At 39.4% G+C, this 19995-nt stretch overlaps 2 protein-coding genes across 5 annotated transcripts in view; one reads left to right on the top strand and one right to left on the bottom strand.

Annotated features, from left to right (window-relative positions):
* The window catches only part of pbx4 (pre-B-cell leukemia transcription factor 4), a 28422-nt gene extending 14679 nt beyond the window's left edge, over positions 1 to 13743 (top strand). For 2 of the 3 annotated variants that reach the window (XM_082531114.1, XM_082531115.1), the window contains 6 exons: positions 4733 to 4977; positions 5475 to 5665; positions 5834 to 5969; positions 6168 to 6324; positions 9637 to 9723; positions 10483 to 13743. In XM_082531114.1, coding sequence (XP_082387240.1) covers positions 4733 to 4977; positions 5475 to 5665; positions 5834 to 5969; positions 6168 to 6324; positions 9637 to 9680 — 773 coding nt within the window. In that variant the 3' untranslated portion in view covers positions 9681 to 9723; positions 10483 to 13743. Of the gene's footprint in view, positions 1 to 4732; positions 4978 to 5474; positions 5666 to 5833; positions 5970 to 6167; positions 6325 to 7918; positions 8017 to 9636; positions 9724 to 10482 lie in introns of all 3 variants that reach the window. The other variant, XM_082531116.1, reaches the window with a different exon arrangement.
* Positions 13744 to 13906: 163 nt separating this feature from the next.
* Positions 13907 to 19234, bottom strand: lpar2a (lysophosphatidic acid receptor 2a). 2 transcript variants are annotated; one of them, XM_082531117.1, is made up of 5 exons: positions 19053 to 19232; positions 17437 to 17708; positions 16482 to 17228; positions 15628 to 15890; positions 13907 to 14125 (listed from the first exon to the last, which is right to left on the bottom strand). In XM_082531117.1, exons 3-5 carry the CDS (start codon positions 17224 to 17226, stop codon positions 14078 to 14080), a joined length of 1056 nt encoding a protein of 351 aa, XP_082387243.1. In that variant the 5' UTR covers positions 17227 to 17228; positions 17437 to 17708; positions 19053 to 19232; the 3' UTR covers positions 13907 to 14077. The 2 variants fall into 2 exon arrangements, with proteins under 2 accessions (XP_082387243.1, XP_082387244.1); XM_082531118.1 differs by lacking the exon at positions 17437 to 17708 and having other exon boundaries at positions 19053 to 19234.
* Between the last annotated feature and the right edge of the window lie 761 nt (positions 19235 to 19995).

The raw sequence follows: 19995 nt of genomic DNA, 5'->3' as shown, positions 1-19995 counted from the left end.
GTGTGTTGGGGAGACGGAGTGAAAAAGGGGATGCTAGCGAGGGAAAAGACAGACAAGGATAAAGCTTGTGCTGTGAGCTGAGCAATGATATACTGATTACGTTTAAGCCTTATCTATGCCTATGTGTGGAAGGCATTACAGTTAATGTACAGCACTATACTACTGGTTAGGTTGTTCACCCTTACCTGCAGCACTTCATATATTGTGTTGTCTGCACAGCACACCATTTCCACATTGGCTGTGCAGAAATGAGAATGATTATGTATGCAGTGAAAGCCCAGCTGGATACCCTGAATATTTCATAGTATGTGTTGCTCGCTTCGTCTCTCAATACCACACCGCCCAGCTTGGCTGGTAACGTGTGCATAATAGTGTGATTTCTAAGATCTTTGAATGCAGCGTATGGGCCTTAAGCAGTCGTACTATTTTTTATTTTTTATTTTTTAAAGGTGAATTTAAGTATTATTACTTATAGCACTGCTGAGTTTTAGCTTCTCGGTAATAGACCCAGTCGGGTATTGGGATACATTTGATCAAATGGAAACACTGTTTAGGTTCTAATATGCAGCCAGCTTTCAGACCTGAAGACTCTTTGTTGTTTCTAGTTTTCACGAGTTGTATTGGTGGCTTCAGAGTCAAGGACTTTTTAAATTATTCTTTAAAAAGTCTTTATATGTGTCTGTGTCATATGGTGTTCTCTTCTGCGTGGTATCTTAACTCATCTTAACAGATGCTATAATACCACTAGACCACTAGACTGTGCATGAGTGTGATTCTGGATAATCACAGCTTAATTGGAGTAATTAGGGGAATGTAGGGGCATTAGGCTACAGCTGGGGGGCCATAATGAGTGGGGGCAAAAGGGAGGGGGAAAGAGGTGAGAAGCTTCAAGAGCCACAGTTGCCCTCTTAACTGTAGGTCAGTTGTACATCTCTGTAAATGGGCTGTAAAGAACAAAGCATAACTACACATAGTTATGTAGTTATAATCGGCATACATAAAACTTAGGCAACACTAATAATTGCGTAACCATTAATATATTGGATACAAAAAAGATCTTGCCATTGATATGCAATTTGGATATACTTCACATAGCTAAAAATTGTACAGTTCTTTTGTGAATTACAGAAAAGAAAGGAAAAAGAGGAGGGAAAGAGATGGGCGAATCAGGGTCATTAGTTCAGGCGGCTGGGTCTGCTGCATTCCTGAGCCCTGAGATGGGGGAGCAGCAGAGCAGGAATGTGCCTTGGAGAGAGAAGAGACCTAAGCAGAGGGAAAAGAAAAAGGCAAGAAGGAACAAGAAATAAAAAAGTGAAGGGTAGGAAATGGGGAAAGTTGGACACTTGACTACTTACGGCCTTGTAAAATGGTGGAACAGACTCATTTATCAAAAAGAAGTTATGAAAAAGAAAAAAACTCATTTGCTCCATTGCACTTGGAGAATTTAAGCAAAACTGTTTTTGTCCTCATTTCTTCACATCTGTTACCCTACACTACAGCTCCAGTCATTTGTTAGCTTTGACTTCTCCACAGCTGCGGAAAACTTGTTTTTCATTGCGACCCTTAAGGACTCCAAGTAAAGACTCACAGGTCTCATAAGAACTGAACTTTGATACGCTGACAAACTAGAGTAATCCTTAAGGAAGACAAGTGCCTAATGCCACTCAGTTTCCACAGGGATTAATCTCATCATCCATACTCGTAGAATCTGTCTCCCTTAAAATCCCTGTTAACTTTGTCTGTTTTCAATTTTTTCTTTTTTTTATTTCCTTTAGTCTCAAGTTACAAAGATCAACATAAATGTGGTTACAGTACTGGTTTTATATGTGACTATGAATCAATATTTCCAATCATAATGTAAATATGACCTTAAATGTATTTATTTTACTATTGTGCAAAAGCTTAGGTGTGTTAGATTATTAGTAGTAGGGAGGGGGGGGGGGCATCATAATTCCTTAGTTTTTTTTTTTTTTTTTTTTTTTTGATGTCCTTAAATGGCTTGATTTCTGTGACCAACAGTCAGAATATTCACTTTAAAGTGATGGGAAACAGAAAATGTATTTTTATTTATTTATTTATTTTTAAATCATTTATGGTCAAAAGATTAAAAGAGAAAAAATTGCTGTCAGAATTTTTTTTCTTTCCTTTTAAAGTCAAATAGGCATTCATAGCTATTTTTTAAATTCAGTCTTTTAATCACAGCAATAAAAAACGATTCTTTAATTCATGCATTGTTATTAATATAATGTATAAGATTTCCCAAAAAATGTAACAGTTTGTAAACGTTCAGCTCGAGACCAGAGGTGGGACCAAGTCATTGTTTTGCAAGTCTCAAGTAAGTCTCAAGTCTTTATCCTCAAGTCTCAAGTCAAGTCTCAAGTAATGTCAGGCAAGTCAGAGTCGAGTCTCAAGTCACTGGTGTAAAAGTCCGAGTCAAGTCACAAGTCTGAAACTTTGAATTTCAAGTCCTTTCGAGTCTTTAAAAAAAACAAACGAAAAAATAATGTTGCAGTTATGCTAAATGTAAATATTAGACCATGTAATTTTTAAATCTGTGTTTTTCTCAACACATGACAAAATAGTGAACTTAGAAAATATACACAAATTGTGAAATTGCACCTCTTTAAAATGCAGCTCAATTAAACCTAGCTCCAAGAATAATTTTCACCGACAGTTCTGAGATAAGCTGCATGTTATTCTTGGATGCGGTTGTAGGACCAGCTTTAAAATCGCATGACAAAAATATCATACACATTAAAAAAAACTGTATCACCAACGTAGCCTGGACAACATTTGCTAGTTAGATGAAGTCAGCTATCTCATTGTAGCATATTTATATGCATATTTATAATCATACGGTTCTTGGAGTGAGTGCATACACTCATGAAGTTTAGTAACTTCAGGTCACTGCAACAAGCCCAGGTACAGTTTACCGACGGATGGGTGCAGGACCTTGAAATGCACCGTGTAGAACGAAAGACCATCGTACGTATCATAAGTTTACCAGTCTCACAAATTGTCGTCATAAATACACATTCCTTAACCGTTTATTAATAGGACCTTTGAGCTCAACGGTAATTAATTAGTAGTGGAAATAATTTCTGGTACCCATCACAGAAATGTAGCAGTGACAACAATATTGTATGCTGTAATCGTACTGGGCAATTAGTGATACAAAAAAACAGTTTTATCCTGTGAATAAAAGTATATGTTTTTGTCAATGTACCATAATAACAGAAGCGAAACGCAATATTGTGTCAGGACAATTCACTATTTATGCACAATAAACAAAGTAGCATAGCGCGACAATTTCTGTTCTTGCTTGTAACCTATATCACCAATTATGTTATGAAAATGACGTATTAACTACTAAAAAACACTGACCTTCGTGTAAATGCTTGGAGCAGACTAACCTGTGAGCTGGAGTGTTCTGGGACGTTATATTTGGTCTTCGAATGGCTGCAATCCAGGCCATCCGTCGCGTCTTTGTTACTTCGGAAACATGAACAATTTCTCTTCAACGACGTAATCCGATAACAACCGATCTCTTTACCCGTCGGCTTCCCGTGGCTGTCATGCGACCGGCTATTGCAGTTAATAATACAACGGCTTCTTGACATTTTTGTTTCTTTTTATCGCTGTATAACTGATTTTAATTGAAAGCCTGCGTGCGCTAGTACCGCTTGCCACGAGTTCCCAGAATCCTTTGCGGTTCTACCCGTGAATGACGTCACATTTTCAATCTCTATATAATATGCATGTTAAATTTTATATTTGGGGTAAAATATCAAGTCTTTTCAAGTAAACCGGTTCAAGTCCAATTCAAGTCCCAAGTCATTGGTGTAAAAGTCCAAGTCAAGTCACAAGTCTTAGAACATTTTTTCAAGTCAAGTCTAAAGTCATAAAATTAATGACTCGAGTCTGACTCGAGTCCAAGTCATGTGACTCGAGTCCACACCTCTGCTCGAGACACTAAATTGTGGTGCCAAGTTTCTACTCTTACTTTTTGAAGTTGAATGATTGAGAGGCAAAAAAAAAAAGGGGGGGCAAGTGAAATTGAATTTAGTTAAGTGTTAAAAGCTCCAGGCTCTGAAGAAAAGATGGTTGTCTGGAGTTAAAACTTTTCTGTAACAAAGGTGTCTTTAAGGGAGTATGTGTTTGTGCACATGTGTGAGGGGGAGAGAGAGAGATGAGAGCATGGCTGCAGGCTGACAGAGGTCCTGGTATAATACAGTGGTGGAGAGCAGCGACTGATAACTATACTTATGGCCACTGGGGCTCATAGTGACAGCACATGCACTCCTATTACTGGTCCCATGCCTCATGCCCTTATCTCTGGCAGTGTGCCACTGAGGGACCACACTGCCCTCTGCTGTTGGTTTAGAGGAAGTTCAGGCTTATTGAGAATTCAGTCAGGCATTCATAGCAATGACTCAGGGGAGAAACTTGTGACTGGGTTTTGACAGTACTCCACTTCTTTGAATTTTAGCAGTGATTTATTGTCTTTCTGTGCATTCCTATAAGCCACAGCAGTATACCTTCGCTTGGAAAATTGTATGGTCTGTCTTTTTCTCTGCGTGTGTGTGTATGTTTTGGTTTTTTGTTTTTGTTGTTTGTTTTTTAACCAACAGGTTTTCTTAGATCTAGATGAGTAGTTTAGCAGGTGTTTTCTCAGACAGGTAAATGCTAACCTTATCTGCCTAAATCACATTGTCTCTCTCTTTTTTTCCAGTTCTGAGTATACGAGGTGTGCAGGAGGAGGACCCCCCAGATCCTCAGATCATGCGGCTGGACAATATGTTGCTAGCGGAGGGTGTGTCAGGACCAGAAAAGGGCGGCGGATCGGCTGCAGCGGCTGCAGCTGCAGCGGCAGCCGGAGGCTCCCCCACCGACAGCAGCATCGAACACTCTGACTACAGAGCCAAGCTTGCCCAGATCCGCCAGATATATCATTCCGAGCTGGAGAAGTATGAGCAGGTTTGTGCTGAATGCACATCGGGGACATGCATATGTGACACATTCCTTGCTTGTACAAAAAAACATTTTGGCAACCCTTGACCGTAAGATGAAAAGTGACTTTGTTTGTTGTTTGGTCAAACACAAGATAACTGGAAAAACAAGATACATTTGTGAAACTGCTCAACAGGGCTAGTGATGTGTAATAGACAAAAAGTACAATGGACAAAAGAAGTGTCCAGTTTATTTTCTAGTGCACTGGGAAATTATATATTTTAGGTCCACATGGAAAAAAATGTACAGGAATTAAAACGGGAACAAAGTATCTAATATTTGTTTTAAAAGAATGTATTTGTTTAATAATTTCTATTATCAGATGCTATATTGTTATTCAGAGTAGTCTGAAAGCAGATGCTTCAAAACGATCCCACTGGCACTGGGCAGAATTTGTGCTTTGTCCTTCTTTTGACAATAGTATTCAACTGCTCTCTCTCCCCCTTCCTCTCTCTTTGTTCCAGGCCTGTAGTGAGTTCACCAACCATGTAATGAACCTGCTGAGAGAGCAGTCTCGCACACGGCCCATCTCTCCCAAGGAGATTGAGCGCATGGTGGCCATAATCCACCGCAAGTTCAGCTCCATTCAGATGCAGCTCAAACAGAGCACCTGTGAGGCTGTGATGATTTTGCGCTCACGCTTCCTTGATGCCAGGTCTGTCTGTGTGGGTCTACATGATATGTTTATCATCTGTGTGTTGACTGGCTGGTTACCTTCCTGTGGGCAGAAATGATCTGAGCACTTAGAAATGATTGTTTTATCAGATGCACATTCCAAAGATACTGGTCATTATCTTGCTGTCTCTCTTTCTCTGTCTCTCAGACGTAAGAGGCGTAACTTTAACAAGCAAGCTACGGAGGTGCTGAACGAGTATTTCTACTCCCACCTTTCTAATCCTTATCCAAGTGAGGAAGCCAAGGAGGAACTTGCCAAGAAGTGTGGGATCACTGTGTCTCAGGTGAGTTGCCAACATAACTGTCATCCGGTATAGAGTAGAGATTATATAGTTGTTGAATCCAGGATTTTAGCCAGTTCATTTTTTTTTTTATATAAGTAAAATAAGACTGAATAACTAAACAATTGTGGGGTGGGGGTGCCAACAGATGAGATGCACGGCAGATAAAATAAATGCAAATGACATCTGTCTGGTCCTCAGGTCTCTAATTGGTTTGGCAACAAGAGAATACGCTACAAGAAGAATATTGGTAAGTTTCAGGAGGAAGCGAACCTCTACGCAGTTAAAACAGCGGTGGATGCGGCCAATGTGTCGGCGCAGGCCAGCCAGGCTAATTCTCCGGCAACGCCCAACTCAGGTACCGCATGCTCCATTTCTTCTACCCACATAGGCTTCACCTTTCTTGTTAACAAGCTTCTCTTCCTTTTGTATAAGCTTTTGTCCTTGCATAACTGGACCACAGGATGAGTGTATAGTGGACTGACATAATGGTTCACAGGAAAATTCACAATGCAAACTGCAAATAAGCTCTCACTCAGCTACCACGCTAAGTGTTTGTAGTTCTCTGAAATGATCTCATAGAAAGAAGGATGTATGCTGGTACATATTACATTAGTTATAATAATCAGTATTGAGGCAGTAACATAGTATGCACTTTTACATTCTGAAACAGAAAATTGCATGTACCATTTGGAAAATTTGGGCACATACCTTCAGCTTGTTTATTTTTTTTAAAGAACCTTGCTTATCCAAATATTTTACAAGAAACTATATGCTTATATTTTCTGAGCAGTTCCTTCACCAATCTGTTTAAGTAATTATATTTTGTCATTCAAACATAAATTACCTTTTAATGGAATGAGCCACAGTACTTACAGGATATTATGCTCTGTAAGCAATATTGAAATGACATAATGCATTATGTTATGCATTATGTCATAATGCATTATTACCCCAGTTGCTGTATTTTTTTATAGTTTTGTATTTTTTAATGATATGTTCTATATGTAGATATGGGACTGCATCCATACACACATGTAAAATGTAGATGGTACATTTCGTAACTCTAGTAGTGACAGCACTAAACTGTAGCTTATAAAATGCGGCTCTGAGCGCTCACCTGTCTGAAGTGTTGTACAAAATTTTATGTGCAAGATTCTCAATTAATATCTACAGTCTGTCATTGTGACTTTGTGTATTCAGACCTGTGCTATGTTGAATGTTTTACTTTCATAGTTAATGTACGTACAGAGATCCTGACATGATAATACTTACATTGCGACTTTAAAGTTACAGGGATGTAGAGCATATTAGAAAGGATACTTGATGTTGTTGATACACTGACACAAATGGTCCCCCATAATTAATTCGTTTTTTTTCTTGAACTTATATATGCAAGCAGCTTAAGTGGACCTTTTTAGGTAGAGGCTCTGGTTCATTTAATCGCTTCCCTTCTTGGGGCTTCTGTGTACTGAAACATACATTTTCCTTTTGAATTTTAGCTTTTTGGCTTAATTTCGTCTTAATTTCATCTAATAAGACACAGGATAAATGCAGCTGTCTGTGCCATCATTTCCAGAGCTTTAAATTTCAGGCCATCTGGACTAAAACGCAATCCTGGAGTTTTCACATTGAAACTGAGTCAGCTACATTTTCAAAAGGCCCCGTTGTAGTGGTGTGGAAATACCGGTTTAGTGCAGGCATTACACATGGAGATAACAAAACCGACTTATTTCAAAACAAAAAGGTATTTGTGTTGATGTTTTGCTGTTTCACCAGTTAGTGGACACTGAAGCATATTCTGCGCAGAATCTTCCTTTAGGTTTTATAAATATGAGAAAATAGTAACAATGACCCTGATTTTCAAAGCGTTGTCCCTGAGCAATGGTAACCTTTTGAGTCCATTACAACGTGGTGAGGCTGATTGGCTATTGGATATACATTGCCTGCAGGGTCACCAGGGTCATTCAGCTTATCTCACACAAGCGACACCTACCTTGGCCTACGTTCCCTCAACGGGGAGGGTCTCAACATCGCCCCCTCTCTACAGGTATGCACTGAGGACAGCTGTGGAGTTGGCAGTTGCCCTCAATGCTGTTAACCTAGCCACCCCACTTCCCCAGATATCTTCCCTTAGGCTAGCTCCTTTTGACCTCTCCTCATTTCCTCCCCTTGGCTTTGTCTTTATCACCACTGACTCCTGCTCCACACAGACCTATGTAGAGGAAACCTTGAGGAGCATTTGCCTTTACTCATGAGAATGTAGGCAATGTAGTTTGTGTCATATGTTCAGCAAGCATAGGACCCGGTTCAATATGGAAACGTCTGTGTGGGGTCATCGGGGTTCTTCACAAAGTTGTCTTCATGCAGCTGGTATATTCCTACAAACCAGGTCTGGGGATTGATCCTGTAGTCCCTCTGGTTAATCATCTGTTTCTCTATGTCTAGGTTGTCCTATATTTCCAAGTGTGTCACAGTATCCTGCCTTTTTCAGTCCTTGTTTTCCCCCAAGTGTTCCAAAAATCCCGTGTCTTTATATAAAACCCATTTCCAAAAACACTGGGTCACTATGTAAAATGTAAACAAAACAGAATGCAGATATCAGCAGACAATTTAAGCCTTATATTTAATTGAGAATTGTACAAAACCAGCAAGCCAGATGCTGAAACGGAGACACAGGGCATGTTTGTGACTATTGCATCACCTCTTCTCCAGTTACTGTAATTTTGAAAAGGAATTGTTTACCCATTTTTGCTTGCTTTAGTATTTCAGTTGCTCAACATTTCAGGGTGTTCTTTATTTTACTTTTTTGTTTGTTCTCTGCCAGATATTTTCAATGGGTAACAGATCTGGATTGCGGGCAGGGCAGGTCAGCATCTGGACTCTTTTATTATGGAGCCAAGCTGTAGTAATTCATGCACAATGTAGCTTGGCACCGTCTTTCCAAAATAAGCAAGGCTTTCCTTGAAAAGGATGTTGCTTAGATCGAAGCACATGTTGCTCCAAACATGCACATATCCTGTTAAGGGACCTGTTGCCAATTAAATTTATTGGTTTGTGGTTTTCTTGTCATTTTACTGCATTTTGTTACCACGTGTCAATAAAAATCCAAATTATAGTATGTGATATGTAATCTTCATTCAACTTTCACTTGTATAGAATTTTAGTTATTGCAAATCATTGCATTCTGTTTTATTTGCATTTTATACAGAATCCTAGCATTTGGAAAAGGTGTTGAATTCATAGGAGTAATGTGCACCATACTCACGTAGATGCAGAAGAGATTTTATTAAAGTGAATTGTTCTTGTTACTTGTCTGTGAAAAGAATTGTCATTTTGTTGTTTTGGATGGATCCACAGATTTCTTCTGTTAAGCACCAGTATAAGAGGAGGTAAAGCACTGCATTTTGGCTTCAGCTGCAGTCTTTCATTCAGACCATAAGTGGTTTAATGGAGAGTCATGAAGCTGATTGGTGAGCTGCAAATTTTAGTGCTCGCACTGAAACAGGGTAGTAGATGAGCTGTATTTTTGAGTAGTGCAGTCTGGCTCTGATGCCTACAGGAGAGGTTTGTGGATGCTGTAACTTCACTGGTCAGTCTGTGGAAAAAATATTTGTCTAATTGTGCTAAACTGTGTGTGTGTGTGTTTTAAATGTTTTGTCTCTGACAGGTGGATACCCTGCACCCTGCTACACACCTGACGGGCGGCTATGAGGAGTTGTCAGGTAGTGGCCTCTACACCCCTCATCGCCTGGATGTGAGTACCAACTTAAACTCATGTGGTGTAGCTGATCAATAAGTATTTGGGATGCCTGAATACTGCTCTGTACAGTGCTCTTAAAGTATAGAACATTTTAATTGTGTTGAAATTGTCAACTTTTTAAAGGTCGATGAAATCCAAGCACTTTCGCGGAGTTTCAGTTCATTTAGCTTTTGACTTGGTTACTTAAGAAAATGACTAAATATATGAATGTAAGAAGAAAAATAAACTTTGCTTCATGCAGGAAAAGTAACAGCAGAGAAAGAGAGAAATTTTGCTTTGCCCTCCAGTTTAAATTAAATGTGGGGTTGTATGTGCCAGGATTTATTGATTTCTGCAAATGTGTGTGTGGAGAGTTCTTTTCAGTTTTGAACTTGTACATAAACTAAATGTTTTACAAATCAGTGTGTTCTGTTTTGATGTTGTGCACCTATTGTTTTTTTTTTTAGAAACAGGTTGGTAACTTTACTTCTATTACTTCAGTAATACCCACTGCAAGTTAAAACATGCTAAAACATGAGCTACTGTAAACATGTTCTGGAGTTACGCATCTGGATTTGAGCACCTTCACTTAGTACATTCAGAAAACCAGGAAGAAGCAGTACTGTGTTTTAACAAAGTGGTTCCCTATTATTTGAACCATTTTGTCTTGCGGATGCATCCTTTGATTACTAAGCACAAATGTAGCTGATTAAGACTGTTATTTATTAAAACCTCCCTTCTCATGTAGAATCCTTCCTCTGTTGCTTTTTGCAGGCTAACAGCTGGCAGGACACCACCAACCTCCCCTCGGTTACCTCCCCTCCCGGTCCTCCTGGCAGTGTCCACTCCGACACCTCCAACTGATCTGTTGGCTCTTCCTGCCATCACTTCAGTCCCACCGCAGTTTGCTCTGACTACCATCTTCAGTCCCTCTTTTATTTTTTTTATTTTTTATTTTTTTCTCTTCACTACTTTCTTGTCTCTCTACTCAACTAGATGGCCACACAAGGCTTTATTTGCATTTCATAAACACACTGTGCTGGAACACAGGACAGCCGAACAGTAGCTAGGAGGACTTCTCCATCCAGCTCTTCTGAATTCAGCTCTACCCTAATGCTCAACGCTTCGTAACTCAGATTTGAAAGGGGGTTGGAGTTTACTGAGGCTGAGAAAACATGTTCTGTTAAGGACATTTCTGAAGACCACTCACCCAGCTGTGTAGATGATCATGATGTCTGTACATTATGTGTATATGCACGTTAACTTCACACAGTACTTACAGTTTGTTCACGTGCTGTTGACCTCTGCACTTAACCCTTTGCTTTGGAAAACTGTGTGTGATTGCCTGTATCTCGTGAAGCCTTGGCATTTGACAGCCAAACTGTTGATACGGATCACCAGGGAGCTCTGCTCACCTTGCTCGTACCAAAGTGCTGCCCCAGTAGTCGTCAACACATCTCTTCCTCAAAGATCACCTTCTGCCAACTCAATACAAGAGACTACTGTATCTTCTGGTCCTTATAGCTCGATGTTTCATTCTGTTGGAGATTTCAAAGACCCTTCCACAACATACACTTTGCAACTTTACAGTTGTTTTCATAGTGAGCTGACATAAAAGATGTGTCAAGCACAAAAGTTAGCATCCTTGTTATGGGTGTCTCTACCTGTAAAAGGGTAGTTAAGGGGATCACTGTTCTAAACCAGGCAGGACAAGTGATAATAGGGCTGATGAGAAGAGGAGGAAAGGGCAGAGCGAGGACAACATCTTTGGTTGAGTGGATGTAACTAATAGCCCTTTTTGTTGCTAACCAATAGAGGGTGTTGGTAGATGGCTTGTAGACTTTACTTCTTGCTTTCTGTCCACTAGTTTATTTGATTGTAGGCTATTTTCTAATGCTGTTTCACCAAGAATGCACCAGCCACCACCAAAAATTTGCTCAATAAAGCATCTAAATGACGATAAAAGAAGGGTGGAAAGATTTTGGGGCATTGATGTGTTATTGGGACAAAACGTGTCATGAATTTAGAAACGTGACTGTCTTCCATGCATGTAGGACTTCTAGGCGTGATATTGTTTTCATTTAACCTTCCGAGTTTTTAGCTTCATTTTTATTAACAAAAAATAAAGGGTATAATTATTACAGTCAGACCAAAAAGGAAAAAAGTGCATCATGTATTGCTATGATGTGTGTGTCTCTGTGGGCGTGTGTACAGTGTTCTTGGGATGTCTTAGTCAAAATGGCTGGTGCCCTCTGACCTTTGTAAACATAGAGACTGGGTGCTTCCACCAGCCGATCACACACCAGATGGGGTTCAGCTGAGATCTCCCCCCAATCTTGAAACATTTAAGCTTGTGAGCCCGAGGCAACACACTACAACCTTCTGTTGTACCAAAACCAAAAATATCAAGTTCAGTAATGTAATAATGCTACTCTGTGTCTCTAAAGTTGGTGCACAGCCACCTTCTCAGTTTGAGGAGAGGAGGGAATTATATTTGTATCTGTGTCTCTCTGTGTGGTGTTGTCATGCCTCAGTTGATTTGATTTTTGGGGCTTTTCGTTGTGGGGCGAGTAGTGTCGTATCACACTTGTAATTTGATTGTGAGCATAGAAGGAATGCTCTCCTTTTTACCCATCTTTTACTACCTTCTGGTAAAACTACAATTATTTTATCTTTAGTTCTATGGCCAATTGGGCAAGGGCTTCTCTCTCTCCTCTGTTACCAAAAAAGAGGCAGTCCTGGGTGTAGCAAAACTCTTAACCCACATTTCAGACAACCCCGCAACATTTTGGGTGATTTCATTGTTTGGAACTATTTTATACATTAGCTATTATGTGAATAACAAAGCATTTTTGATAGTAAGGTAAAGCCTTATGAAGATTTAAGTGTCAGTCAAGACTTTGAAGCATATGTTACAGAACAAAACTTGAGCTTGAACGCTGATCACATGTGATAACCCTGAGTACTCGTTTTGTTACTCATTGCAGTTCATATGACTGTATCTTATAATGTTATTGCCACACCAAATTATCACGCCCCCGCCTTTTTCTACCTGTTGTAATGGATGTCACTGTACAGTTTGTGTAATGTTTCAGTAATTTTTCTTTTTTTCGTATATAAGTTTTGATGTTTGGTTGAAATGCCTGTTTATTTTTGGCCTTTGTATCACAGGATTCACAATAACTATCAGTTTAAAATATTATTTAGGTCTTTTGTTACATACTTGGGTTGAAATGTATGCTATACAAATGTAATTGTATTTGGTGCTGTGGAAAGATAACTGTATGAATTGAGGTTATAAACATTTTATTTCATGTATTGATTTATGGATCCACTTCCTTTCTTAATCTCCTCCAAGTTTCCTCAGTTATACAGTCACTTTTCCAAATATTCCCCAATTCTGGTGAAATTTTTACCTTCTCAAAACATTCCAAGAAACAGAAAATTGCAGTTTAAATACAAAATTGGTTCTTTTGAGCTGTAATAAGCCTCTCAGTTATATCTAAAATGTAGATACCTGTAATTTCAAAAAATACAGACAGCAAATTTGCAAACAGGAGTCAATGCTTTTCAGGTTTTTTGTTAGAAAAAAATTGTTTTACATTTAATCTGAAGATCTGTTTTTGTGTGCCACACCATAAACAGTGAATATAGCCTAAATACAGTTGTCCAAATCCCGTAATGTTGATACATACACTGTATGTCTCCTTGACACATTTCAGCCTTATGATTGTTTGGATTCTGTAAGTGACTAAATGACTTCCACAGCACCAAATGGCTTCTTAACCCTTTGATTTCTTTGATTTTTATTAGTCAATTTGTATCTCCCTTCTTTCCCTTGTATTTACCCCTCTCTCTACCTCTGTCTTTCCATTTCTCTTGTATATAACCCCCACTGTTTTCAGACTTGTGAGTCTGTATGAACTCCTTTTATACCTCAACTTTAGAATTGTTCTAGAAAGAGTAAAACAAAAAGGAAGAATATGACAAATTGTAGTGTTCTTATTAGAAAATTAATAAAATGATTTAGTGTGATTTTTTTTTCCCCCCTTCAGTATTTGATTTCAGATTTTAGAAGTGTTTCATTTTATAATTTGTCACAAATGCTCTTGTGATAGTCAAACGTAATAAAAGGAGAGATTGCACCATCTGATGATTATGTGACTCTGTTAGTCTCGTGGAGACTTAAAAAAAAAAGTCTTGTTCAGCCTTTAATTCAGTATCAAAAAGCAAACATGGAAAAGTGAGCTTTGCAGAATTTGGCTGATATCTAGAAGAATTAACTGATCTATACATCTTACTTATATTATTTTTGATCTGCCGTTTATAACCTAGTCACTGACCAGGCGTTGTCTTTCTTGATGTCGTCCTAACACAAGGCCTCGGCTTCTGACTTCAGGCCAGAGCCAAGTGTTTCCTGTAGGAAAGAAAATAATTTGAAGGTAACATGACACAGAAGAAATATCTTATGAATTTCAAGGTAGAGGTATAATATTTTATAGTGAAAATGGACTCAATTTACATTTAGCAGTTTAATTCAGTGTTTCCTTTAACCACTTTTACCCAGTGGTGTTTAAAGATTCAAAACAATTATTCTGTATCTAATCGGGGCCTTTTCCAGGAAGCAGGTTTAGTGAAAACTCTTGTTTGTTAATACTTGGATGAGACAAACACTTGGTCTTCTGTTTCGGGAAGAGTACCAGTTTTGAGTAAATGACTGAAATTAACCTGCTCACTGGCAGGCTCTCTCTGAATCCCATCCCCAATCTGCATGAAGCTTTTGAGGCAAAATACTGTTCAGTGAAGACTCATATCTTGTGTTGGAGATGATGTGTGAACTAAAGACAGTCTTGTACTTTAGTTTTTTAAAATCCAGGTTACAGAAAGGAAATAGTATCTTTGTAGATTTAAATACAGTTAAATTCACAGAAATGTAAACGTCATCAACATTTACACAAAGAAATCCTAAAATTAAAAAACCTAAAGGAAATAAGAAATCAATGAAAAAAAATCTTATTGGGTCTGTCCTATATCATAAAACTGCATCTTATGTGTTTGAGCCACATCTTTATCTCAAGTTTCTACAGGTTACAGCTAAATAATTAGATTTCAAAATAAAATGTAAATCTTATGTAAATGAGGACTGAGCAGATGACTCTTGATCCCTTTTTTGTTTTTCGGCAATGTCACACAAAGAGTTGGTGGACTGATCCCCGACTCCTCCAGTCTATATATCCTTGGGCAAGATACTGAACCTCAAGCCGTCCCTGATATTGAAATAAAAATGGAGGCTCATCTTCTACCCATTCCCATGGTGAATCTTGGCATCAGAAAGTGGTTGTCATATGAACATACAATGAATTGAACCAACTATGATCAAACCTCTTAGCTCAATGTTACACTCTGATTTTGCTGAACCTGCTTTGTGGAACAAGGCCCAGGACAGGAAACAATACTTTTATGCATCATATTGTTCACTTACATATAGAGCAGATATGGAAAGTGAAAGCTCTCATGACTCATTGTGAAGAAATGTGAGAAACACAAATGAAACCTGAAGCAATGAAGAATAATCTCAAGTTTGAAAAAGATGCCCCAAAGACTATTTTGGGGTACCTTTTTTAAAGTGCTTTGAAGGTCTAAGGCAGGCAACTCCAGGCCTCGAGAGCCAGTGTCCTGCAGGTTTTAGATGTCACCCTGGGTCAAAACACCTAAATCATTACCAGGCCTCTGGAGAACGTCAAGACATGTTGAGGAGGTAATTTAGCCATTATATCAGCTGTGATGGATATAGGACACATCTAAAACCTGCAGGACACCGGCTCTCAAGGCCTGGAGTTGGCCACCCCTGGTCTAAGGTTTACATTTCACAAGTTGTATTCTGCACCACCGGGTCAACACCCTAATAAGTGAGGGTACCTCTCGCAGAGATGTGCCCCTCTTGACAAGTGAAAGTTGCCTCTGCTGATGAACACCTCTCCGACACAGAGAGCACAGGATCCACTTGAACGTCGTCCGCATCTCGTCGTCCCGTAGGGAATAGATGATAGGATTGACCAGAGAGTTGCACTCAGCTATGAACAAACAGTATTTCTCATAGCGGTTGGCATGACTCTCTTTACCCAACAGTCCATCCAGTAAGAGAGTCACGAGGCCAGGCGTCCAGCAAATTACAAAGGCACCTGCAGAGATGCAAACTGTTGATAAGAACTGGAAGTAAACTTTATTTAAAGATGGGACATAATGACACAGCAGAGTCTCTTGGGTCATACTGGTAGCTTGCTTGCTTGCTTAATTTCAAGGCTAGTTGCCAGAGAGAACACATTTATGCTCAGGAGATGAGTCACCTAAAGAAAAAGTTGTATTATGACGATAACCCCATGTCAGTTTTACTCGGAAATCCTAACAATCTATCAGCTTAAAAGATCAGCAGTAATCGGGTATGATCTGACAAACAAGAGCTGCAAAACTGGTTGATAAATGACTGGGTGTACACACGCCAAGCATTATAACTAAGATCAGTGAGATAAAGCACATCAACAATAGTCAGCTTTACTACAGAAAACAATACTGAAAGTTCATATGAAGTGAAATTCAATAAAAGTCACTACGCTTTCCTGCAAAAATCTGAAAATAATGCCGCCAACGACTATCAGTATGTTAAAGTTTTGTACCATGTACGTTAGTAATTTAAGAGTGCTAAAATTTTCAAGCTTATTAGAAATGAAACTATTCTAACTTCCCCTTTGACCGAAAAGTAAACAGCTCCTCACCCAGGACCATGGATATTGTCTTCATCAGGTTGACAACAGTCTGCTGTCGGATCTCTGTGACTTGTTGAGACGTGTTCTTACTTTGGTTCTTCACGTAGATAAAGATTCGAGTATACACGGCCACCATAACGAAGAACGTGAGCAGGTTGAGGACTGCCCAGAAGATAAGGAAGCGGCGGCTGTAGAGCGGCGCAAGGGTGGAGCAGTCCTTAAGATCACACTCGCAGTTCCAAAATGTCGGCACCAGGCCCATGATGATACCTGTGGCCCAGATGCATACTATCAGCAGCACCACACGCCGCTTTGGCATAGTGCTGTGAAGCTGCATGGTGATGATGGTCTGGTGTCGCTCCACAGCAACAGCAAGGAGGTTGGCCACAGAGGCTGTCAAGCTGATGTCAATCAAAGCGCCGCGGATATACCACTGCTCCTTGGTAAGTGTTCTAGTCCACGGGCCTGTGTGCAACATCAGGTTGGTATAAGCAATACCTGCAAACAGGTCTGCTGCAGCCATGTTCCCCAGGAGATAGTAGATAGGAAAGTGAAAGCGGCGGTTCATAAAAATGGCTATCATCACCAGCAAGTTGGCCAGGAGTACAATAACACATACTGTCAAGCCCAGTCCAATGACAACATAGTCCCGTGTATTCCATCCTGTACTGATCGTCTTATTCACCACTTTGTAGAAGAAGGTGACATTCTCGTTGTAGTAACAGGTATTCTCCACAATGCTCTCTGTGGCCATATCTGCAGACACAAAGTACATGTTCAAGATGTTAACCTGCTGTCTACAAGTAGTGAGTCAACAAGGAAATTTTTCATCCTTGAGCCACATCCCATTTGCTTATATTTTGTTTGGAAAGTGTGCAAACATGCATAAAAATTTCGTATATGAAACAAAAACAGAGTTTAAGCAATTCTAACAAGCTTTGAAGTCAACGTTTGGAATGAAAACCTTTGTTCTTCAGCACAGCTGGAACGCTCTTAGGCAAGCTCTCAAGTACACTTCAGGAATACTTCTCCAAGCTGCTTGAAGGACAGAGCTCTTTGGATGTTGGTTGCCTTTTGTTCCGTGCTCTGTCTAGATGATCCCACACTGTTTCAATAATGTTTGAGGTCCAGGCTCTGGGGAGGCCAATCCATGTCTGCTAGTGTTCCAATGGGGAGCTTTTTCCTATCCAAATATGCTTTTACTGCATTGCCACTGTTTTTTGGATTGCTGCAACGCTGAAAAAATGGAGACATCACTTTCCAGAGTATTCCACGGTGGATCAAAATCTGACTGTACTGTCTGTGTTCATAATTACATCAATTTTGACAAGCTCCCCAGCACCACAGACTAAAATGCAGAAAGGAAATGGCTTTAGAATTTTAGAAAGTGCTGAAGACACCCACTGTTGTACTTCTGTCTTGACCTCATGTGTACACGCTGACAAGGATTTAAACCAAAAATGCAAAATTTGGATTCATCACTTCATAAGGCCTGTTGCCACTGATTTTCGGTTTAGTTCTTGTGTAATTTGGCAGACCTCATCCTGCTCTCCCCGTTTCCACCGAAAGCATTTCTGATGAGACTTTAGTGAACAGTTGATGGATCAACTGAAACACCAGCGGCCCTCCTGTGTCAGGTCTTTCCCATTTCTTAAGGACATTACTTTCAGATACTGTTCATTTTATGTTTCGTTTTGACCCCTTCTTTTTTGGTCCTACACTTATCTAGTTTCCTCATTTTTTGAAGGACACACGGAAGAATCACCTTATTGGTGTAAGAATATACTACTTTTCTGCCTGTCCAATTCTGTTGTCATCGACTAAAGAAACGAGAACAAATTATGCGTTTTCACCACAGTCTGTTAATAACAAATGGCTACAGATCAAACTTAGAATTTGCTCAATTTTGCTATTTTTTTCTGTTGACTCAACACTGGTTCATCTCACAAGTTGGAGACCTTTTTATGCTTGAATAATTCATGTTAAGTGACTTCTGAGGTAAAGACATTCTTCTACAAAGACTGAACTGAAAGTGATTCTTTGCACCCATATCACTTGTTGTAAAAACACCTGACACGATTGTGCAAATAATTCCCGTATCTGAGTCATGGTACACCCAGCAGTGACTTTAGACTCAAGTGTTAAAACATGGACGTCTCTGCATTGATTTAGGGCTGGATTGGATTGTTAATTGGCCTCGTCCAAGTGCAATGATCCAAAACAACATTAATAGTAAAAAGTATTACAAAAGCAGTAAGACCGTGCGTAGGTGCGGCTTTAGAAATCTGAAGAAAGAAAATGCGCAAGAAATTCTGGTTTTGTGAGCACACGCAAGGCTTTCGTTGTGAATTTAGAGTTTCAGGTGTGCGCTTAGAGTCTAAAACAGTGCTCTTTCTGAGACCGCTGGGGTTAAAGGAGATAAAAGTCGGAAAGTAAGACATTTCCGTTAATACAGCCTGTTCAGACCTGAAGTGAAGTGACCTATGTGTCACTAATACCCGCTCGTGCAACTTAATCTCATGTAGACTTTTAACATGTAAAATATATAATAATTGTAGTAAATTACGACATGAACCCTACCGTCCGTCTTAGCGTGTCCTCCATCAAGACAGGTCCGACATGAAACAGGGGGTGTTGGGTGCCATTTGAAAGGAAAACAGAAGACCCTCTGGTTATTCTCACTGTTAAGTGTTCAGGCGACCGCACGTTTTCAAGCCGACGCCTTTTTGAATGAGGATCAGCTGGACCTGACAGACAGGTATCGGTGCTGCCTCCACGTACAGCTTGAAAAATCAGACAACACAAACTCTGTTTAAGGCTAAACATGAACTAAATTTGAAATAGCTTTGGGACCTGCTGGAGGAGTTTTATCAGTGAGGAATACAAAAGAAAATGCACCTCGAATTAGAAACAGTAATGCAGAAGAAACACACGCAGACCCCCCCCTCATCTTTCTGAGTTCAAATTCTTAATTTGGACTGACTATAGAAAGACATTTACACTGAGGGAAAAATCACTATAGTGATAACAACAGAATTTTAATAACGTGGACTAAATTACCAGAGTACTGCACATTTGTTGAGAGTATTTGTATTTAATGGTTATTTAATTTTTGCAGTATTAGAACAGTGTGAATGTTGAATCGCGAAGGTTTATTGCCCTCCAGTGGCCGCGATCACGCATTGCAGTCGGAGTGATTTTTCCTGTACTCCACACAATGTTGCTCCAGGTCAAGAAATGAAAGTGACTCATCACTGTTGTAAATTCTAATAGCTTTGGGACTTAAAATCATTAGGAAGAAAAAAAAAAAGGCTGGAAAACAGTGACTACCTGATATAAATCTAACGTTTAAAACAGTGCAAAACTAGTATCAAAGATGCAGATTTGCGTAAGTGGGTGGCTTTGTGCTATCCCGTGAGTTAACAGATGTGTGAGAAGTTTGTTTTCTGATAAAAAATATATATATATATTTCTAAGACACGTTTGATATATGTTAAAAATGTTTATAAACAGTCTTTTCATT

The sequence above is a fragment of the Aulonocara stuartgranti genome (assembly GCF_965226115.1).
Source record: "Aulonocara stuartgranti genome assembly, chromosome: 4".
Taxonomy (NCBI): Eukaryota; Metazoa; Chordata; class Actinopteri; order Cichliformes; family Cichlidae; genus Aulonocara; species Aulonocara stuartgranti.
Note: the sequence above shows the minus strand (reverse complement) of the source record. Positions and strands in the feature narration are given on the sequence as shown.

Bases quoted from the DNA above. Each gene is read 5' to 3' on its own strand.
- lpar2a (XM_082531118.1), bottom strand. From the start codon at position 17,226: ATGGCCACAGAGAGCATTGTGGAGAATACCTGTTACTACAACGAGAAT. The intron at 15,891-16,481 runs GTGAGGAGCTGT...GCATCTCTGCAG, and splicing joins GACAATATCCATGGTCCTGG to GTGCCTTTGTAATTTGCTGG. The intron at 14,126-15,627 runs GTACCCTCACTT...TCTTTCCTACAG, and splicing joins GGGGCACATCTCTGCGAGAG to GAAACACTTGGCTCTGGCCT.